Here is a 7,972-nt window from a genome sequence, read left to right on the forward strand (position 1 = left end):
TCACCTAGTGGGAATTCAAGTATTGGAACTCACACTTGAAGGAGCAGCAAATAAACACAGAATGTATCGAAACCCACATTTATTCCTAGAAAATTCATGCAGAATGACATATGGTTGGGCTATAAATTTTTGTTCTCTTCTATTAGAGGGCTCCCACTGCAAATAATTATGTTCTGGACCACCTTATATACAGAACTGTCGCAAGGGTCAGGTACGCTCTGTAAATATAAGCAAAATGTATATTCTATTCCAATACTTCCAGTACAAAACAGCTTGTATCCCATCATTATTTTTTACGTTGACATTCATTCGTTAACTAACCTCTATTCTTGTTTTTAGTACTCACTTTTATTGTAGTCTCGGAGTCCAGAGGCAATTTACATTGAATAAGTACACCATCAGATTTTTTTTGAAATTCATAACTTTTCCAAAGAAAAAAATCGACTATCAGCTACGATAGTTTTGGTGGAGGTCGAAAGGGAGTATATAAAAAGTATAAAAATGTTATCATTTTTAGGAAACTATATAAAAAGATATTCCTTTCAGGATTAATAAAAATGGCAGCACAGTACTAGTATATGACGTCGACTATCTATTTATTTACGTGTATGACAAGTTGGTTGGTTCCAAGTGTATCATACTAAAAAAATAAAATATGAAAAAAATACATTTTTTATATTTTTCACTTTGTTGATCCTCTCTTACTTCGAACTCCACCGGAACTAGAACGGCTGATGATGTTATTCCTTTGAAATATTTCTCTGCCGATACATAACCAAGCTGTGTGTTCATTAATATATAGATTGGCTCTCAACTCCTGGACTATTTATGATGTAATCCCGTCAATGCCTGGAAATTTCGTATGATAATGTAAATAAAACTCTTTGATAGCTGCAGGAAGTCTCAAATTTAAAGCCAATTCAGTCAACCCGAATCCTGGTTTAAGGCCAGATTTGACCGAGAACGAGGGTGAGAACCGCCATTGACATAATGAAGATGTCATCAGTCTGAACCCAGGCCAACTTTTCACGTGGGAATGAGTGATAAAATTGACGAGGTACTCCCACCTGTCTCATTAAATGGTTATATCATCCGACGACTTCAGGCATCTCATTTGGCGGCACCAGACCTCGGGTCAGCCCAGAGGCGTTTGGTAACGAGGGAATTGGTCTAACGAGGGTGCGTAAGTATCTAACGGGTTCTCTAAGGCCGTGATAACTGCATTGACACGGCCGCTACCCTTCTTCCGTCGTTGAGTCATTGAGACTAATAGGTTCAGTTTTTGGTGGAACAAAGGTTTCAGAAATGTGATTTAGTACAGTCATATAATCACTAAAAACGAGTTACAATAACAATCAGTTTAATTGTATGTTAGTCGTGAAGGAATACATAATTTAAAACAACCCGTTGATGAGTATTTCATAAAATTTAGAAAGTTATTATTTCATAATATATACTTCTAACTTATATTTCATCACTCTGAAAACCGTATTCATTAAGTAAAAATGTTTTGGCATTATAATGATTTTATATAATTCAAGGTAAGGGTCTAAATAACAATCCGTTATAACGGAATGTACGTAGAAGAATCCAACAGAACCTTATAAAAGATTTATTGCACAGACGAACTCACAAACGAACAGACTACCCTTTGACCTTCCGACACAATATCAATAGGGATTTCCCTTAGACAATGAGGAACCTATATCAAGTTGAAGTCTGTAGGACTTTTCTAACCAGATTTATCGCACAGACAGATAACAACGTGATTTTAAGTTTATTTTATAAGAAAAGATTACCAGAAATAAAAATTATATATGCATTGAATTTACTATATGCAATTCTTATATATTTCTGTCTTCAGAAAAGGTATTAAGGAATTTTACTATTACATTGTAAATTAAAAAATATAATTCGCACCGAAAACCGAACGCACTATAAGTACCAAATTTTATGTTTTCACGCCTTCAAAAATAATACGTAACAATCAGAATGATTGATGACTAGTAAAGAGCTAAATACCCATAGATAGTTATAACTTGCATAACATCCAGACAACTCACATTTTTAAGACACAAAGAACCGACGATCATCCTCTTGAAGTTCCCGTGGTTTTACAACCCTTGATTGTTTGTTTGCATCTCATTTGAATGAATAATAATGACTACTTAGGACAATTTAACCCATCAGCTGAGGTATAAACACTATTGGAAAGGGCTCGCCCATAAACATAACATTTTTACAACCACTAACGGGCTCTAAGGGTTATTATCCCGGCTGGAAATGTATTCCACCCCGAGGTCGGCGAATCGAGAAGTGCCACCCCCTGCGCGTTATTGATGGCAGATCCTCTCTGGTGGTCCGCGAACTACCCCTTCCCGTTGACGACATCATTGAGTCATTAACGGCTCCATAACTCTCTCGGATGATTTATACTCACCACCCTTGCAGAAAACTCCTCCCGCACCCTTTGCTTCTGACTCTCCCCCTCCGCAACACCCATTTACATTAACATTTTAAGCAGCCAACTTTATTGGACACCGCCCTTCGCAGTTTACCGTTAATTATGTTGTGTCCGTCCGTCCGTTAATTATTTTTTAACTACTCGCCGTTTTTTGGCCCTCCGCCTTAATCACTTATAGTAGCTCCTGGGCGAAATGTCTGTGTGTGGTACGTGTGGCGATACTGGCGTGGGTAGACTGGCTCATTTGGTGATACCATGCAAACATTTTTGTTTTAACCAAGTCAAAGATCAATCAGTTTGTTCACCAGAATTCTTTGAATGCACCAAGTCAAAATACCAAATATTATGACATCTCTAAATATCACCGTAACTTAACAACAAATCACAACAGCAATTAAAACATATTCAAAAAATTGTAATTTGTAACGTCTCAATCTATAAACATCTAAGACAGCCAGATTCATAAAATCTACAATACCCTTTCTTAACTCAAATTTAAGTTTATTCGAAAGATGCCAAATTTAAATGAGTGAATTGGTTTTACACAATTTTAAGTAATATATATTATGGAGGATTTGAGAAAATTTCAAATTAGCAAATGTTTAAGTACATTAATTATGCAGCCTAAGACTAACAAAAACATTGATAATGAAAGTTTCATTTAAGAATATATATATATATATACAATGAATAAAATACCCTTTACAATCGACAAGAATTAGAATTGACAATTCTAGAAGAAAAACACGATCATAAAAATAATTACAGGTAAAGCTTTTTTATCACAACTTTGGGACTTATTTATTAGTTATTATGAGATGCCCTTTACATTATGGATTGTTATAAAATAAATGTAAATTGTTGAACACAAAAATTAATAAAATAATAAAATAAAACTATTATTACCATTCAAAGGAAAACAGGATTTCGTCACCATAATAAATCTATATTAATATGCAACAATAAATGAATGTTCCCTTCGATTGCTAATAAAGAAATCATAGATTATCGACAAGTTACTTCATTACGTGAACATGGATGTTAACATCAGCAAGCATTACATAAATGTACGTAGTGGGAGTTCCACAATAGGTAGAAGAGCAGATATAAAAGAGAGGGGAGTGAGTGTAAACGCACAGAACCAACATGATCAGCCTGGTAACTGCAGTGTGTCTGGTGGCTCTGGTCAGGGCAGACCACTCAGACTATGGGTTTGGGCTCGAAGATCACGACTTGGGAGAACATGTACAACACCATCACGAACACGTCAAGACCATCACGCTGACCAAGAAGGTGCCGGTGCCGTACCCCGTCACAGTGGAGAAGAAGGTACCTTACCCCGTGAAGGTGCCAATCGACAAGCCGTACCCCGTCCATGTACCAAAGCCGTACCCGGTCTATGTCGAGAAGAAAGTGCCTTACACAGTGAAGGAGTACGTCCCACAGCCGTACACGGTGTACAAGAAGGAGCCGTTCACGGTCAAGGTGCCCGTCGACAAACCATATCCTGTCCACGTCCCCAAGCCTTACCCTGTGTATGTGGAGAAGAAAGTACCTTACACAGTGGAGAAACACGTGCCATACCCTGTCAAAGTACCTGTGGACAAACCTTACCCCGTCCACGTGCCGGTAGTCAAGCACGTGCCGTACACTGTAGAGAAGAAGGTGCCGTACAAGGTGGAAGTGCCTGTGGAGAAGCCCGTGCCAGTGTCTGTGCCCAAGCCTTACCCTGTGTATGTAGAGAAGAAGGTACCTTATACAGTAGAGAAGCCGGTACCTTACCATGTCAAGGTGCCTGTCCACGTTCCTGTCCATCATCACGGGCACTCTCACGACTTCGGCCATGGTGACTTCCATCAAAGCGACTTCGAGTCTGAAGGTCATTATGGCTACGGGAATTTGGGTCATTACTAAGTAATTGTTCATTTCTCAATCTTTCATATGAAATTTGTATTTAAGATAGTCTACGAGTAAACATATTTGAGACCAAGCAGTATTGTTTGAAATGTTTGTAGGCACCTTGTACAAGTATTGTTTTGAAATAAATATGTTATTTGTGTATTTTTTTGTCAACTTCTGTAAAATTACAATATAAAGTATTTACTTTACAAATACTTTGGCAGAAAATTGATTATACCGTCTTTAATTATCATTCTAAGCTTATTATACACGTTCTCAAGGTCTACAGTGGCTGTCAGAAGATGACCTCAGTGCAAAAGTTCTGTGTGATGAAATTCCATGAATAAGATAATAAGAAAATATAATCCAAGAATTGAAAATACTCTATAACTATCAGTTACAAATATTATGCTTCTTTATATAGACCCTGCACTGAACGCCTTTTAATTAAGTGTATGGTTTTATGTATTCTCTCTTGAGACTAATTGGAATGTATATTTAGCTTATTTAGCACACCTGAATTTTGAACATTCAATTAGGCGTTATTGTTTAGTTCAAACAATAAACAATAATTCAAATTATTGTTTAGGCGTTCAAATTCTTACTTATTTATAACATAATATGTCATTTTGGAACAGGGCCATACAACCTGATATTGCATCTCCTTAAAAAATATTTTTAAACATAGCATAATATGTCATAAAAACAGAAAAGAGTAGAAGGCTATTTAATACCTAGAAATTAAATTTCAGAAATTTGCCCAACAACAATGTTGAGTATAATTTCAATCCAAATACATACGTGCAATGAATTTTTTTTGTCTAATATGCAGTAAAATAAAATTTAAGTTGTTATTATTATTCTATTTGTAACTGAGCTTCTATACAAAAACTGTATTTTTGTATGGCAGCTCTCAATGTGGGCCATGTCTTCTCACAGCTAATCTGCTCTAAATCAGCTAATTATTATTCGATTTAAATAATTTTTGTATCAACAGATTAATGATAACATCCACTAAAAACTTTTATTCTTGTAATTCTTGAGAAATACTTGGTTTTTGATATATGAAATGTTTTAATGGCCACCATTTTGATAAGATAATTTAATTATATCTTTTCAGTAATTACTGAAAAGATATAATTATAATTATCTTATTATTAGCCTTATTATTATAAAAAATTTAGATAAATTTGTATAACTTAATTAATTTTTGTAAAAAAAAAAAAAAAACACGTATAATAAGACAGTAGGAAAACTAAGCATCGCACACCCATGTTCAAATGTTTGTCTTGCAACAACGTGAGCAATAACGTGGTGTACCTATTTCCGGAGAGTTACGGGTCACTTTGTATAATACGAAGCATGTTGTTGATTGGATGGATATTTAATTGATATTTCAAATATATTTATAACTAGGATAATGACTTTACTATTACCATTTAGTAATACGGCGTAAAACTATCCAGTGATTATTATGGTACAATTGTCTATATTAATTAGACGAAATAAAGGTATAAAAACAAGGTAACTGTATAAGGGGCAGAATAAACCCTTGAGAAACTCCATACCTTACTGTCCGAAGTGCGGATTATCTAACTACCACTATCACTTCCTAATGTTTTCTGCGTTTGGTACAACTCCATTCAATCTTAAATACTTTATGTAATACATATTGTTGTGTTCGACCCAATGAAGTTGAAATTTTGCCTAATAATGTGCAAAACACAATAATGAAATATATAGGAAATGTGTAGCTTTCCAATTTATATATATATTTAAATCCGAAAGAATGTGTGTGTACCAGATGTTGTTTTTTAAAGATGGACACCCAATTTAAATTGAAAACATTTTGCTATAGCAAATATGTTAGCTATATATATATATATATATATATATATATATATATATATATATATATATATATATATCTGTATGCGTTAAATCGGAGTGTTTCTTTCGTTGTGAATATCAACAATCGTGTAATGCTAAAGTACAGGATTGTAGATCGATTTCTTCGGCCGTTAACAGTTGGAAATTTTGAGTAAACGAAACTCTAATTTTCTGTCCAGCCTACGAAAGAAACACTGATCAAATAAAGAAAATGGCAATAGTGTCCCCGAACTGCTTCAATTTTAACTGAGATGTGCAAATAAAACAATGATCGCCTGCTCAGCACCATACAGGCTTTTATGGTTTTTCATATAAGCCATCAAGTTATTAGTCACTTTAAAATAATTTACCTTATTTTGTATTCAATAACTAATTGTATTGCACATAATTATTCTTGGATTTAAAGTTATTGGGTCAGCGTCAGTTCGCTCGCTACAGAGAGGCTTCGGCCTGAAGGCCTGTCACTTGAGGGGCTGGAAAAATCTCATTTATGTCTGTCTTTATTTGTGTCTTGTTTCTCCGCACGATATCTCAAGAACGCACGGACCTGTAGGCTTGGAATTTGCTACAAGTTTCATTTCTATATGGGTAACCTCCAGTTCAATGATGGTGCATAGCGCTCCATGGGATTTAAGTGGGCGATAGTGAACATCTTTTACATTGGTGTTATTGGTAACAATAACGGTTTTGAAAAAATTACAGAGTAAATTTTAAACGAACAGAGTACAATCATATAACATAAACATGTAACATAGTAACACATAATGCTGTAGAATATAAATGTTTAATGCAACCTAAATGAAGTCTGTTACGCAAATAGTGGTGATCGTACTGTTACCTTGTATTTTGATAAGAATATAGTGATTATTTTGTAAAGTATTTGATTATATGTTCTCTTGTTGAGAGTCCACAAAGGAATCTTTAAACTATGTTGCAATAGTTGTGTGCGATTTTATAGTTAAATACCGTATTATGAAGCATTATAGTTCTAATTCTAAATTTCACACATTCGTAGACCTGACAAAGCTCACCGTTCTAATTGAGTACGTAATGAATATAATTGATTACTTCGGTTAAGCGAATGCAAACACCATTTCACCTAGTCGTACCGTCAATACACACAATAGATACATCCAGGTGTAACATTTGGTAATGACCACTAGAGCGATAATTGATAACCAGCAGAGCAGAGTCGGAGCGTGACGGTGCGCGGTTCTTGTGCGAGTTGACTGCGCATGCGTGGTGCTAGTGATGTAACGTTGAGGCAGGGCAGGCGCGAGGCACGGGCCGTGGCGTGTCGAACCGCTGCGTGCAGGGATGCGTGTTGAGGGGTGGTCAGCTCGTCACTCGATTGACGAGGTGTGAAAAGCCGTGGCAGACATTAATATTGATATGTGTACCGCTGCAGCATACTTCTGTAACGGGCCATAGTGCACGCTACGTATAGCCTAAGGCGTCAGCCGGTGCCTTGTCTTGTACAGTAGTGGACGGTAAACACAGCCTCTTCGTACAACCAGAATATTAACTGTACCACTTTAAACACTACTGGCTCAATCGTGGGTAGAATCCAAGTTCTATAAAATCTTTCAAAGATTTAGAACATATTATATATAAATGTGTACCGTAAAATGTATTGTAGACCAGAAACGATTGTTTTCATGACTAACCAAAATTCGTAAATAATGACAATGTAGAATGCAATAACTCACTGGCTGTACA

General features: G+C 35.7%; 1 protein-coding gene across 1 annotated transcript; it reads left to right on the forward strand.

Moving 5' to 3' along the window:
* Positions 1-3,610: 3,610 nt before the first annotated feature.
* Positions 3,611-4,378, forward strand: LOC124363538 (zinc finger protein 512B-like). The gene has a single exon (XM_046818788.1). It carries the CDS (start codon positions 3,611-3,613, stop codon positions 4,376-4,378), a length of 768 nt encoding a protein of 255 aa, XP_046674744.1.
* Positions 4,379-7,972: the final 3,594 nt, after the last annotated feature.

This window comes from Homalodisca vitripennis, chromosome 5 (assembly GCF_021130785.1).
Source record: "Homalodisca vitripennis isolate AUS2020 chromosome 5, UT_GWSS_2.1, whole genome shotgun sequence".
Lineage (NCBI taxonomy): Eukaryota > Metazoa > Arthropoda > Insecta > Hemiptera > Cicadellidae > Homalodisca > Homalodisca vitripennis.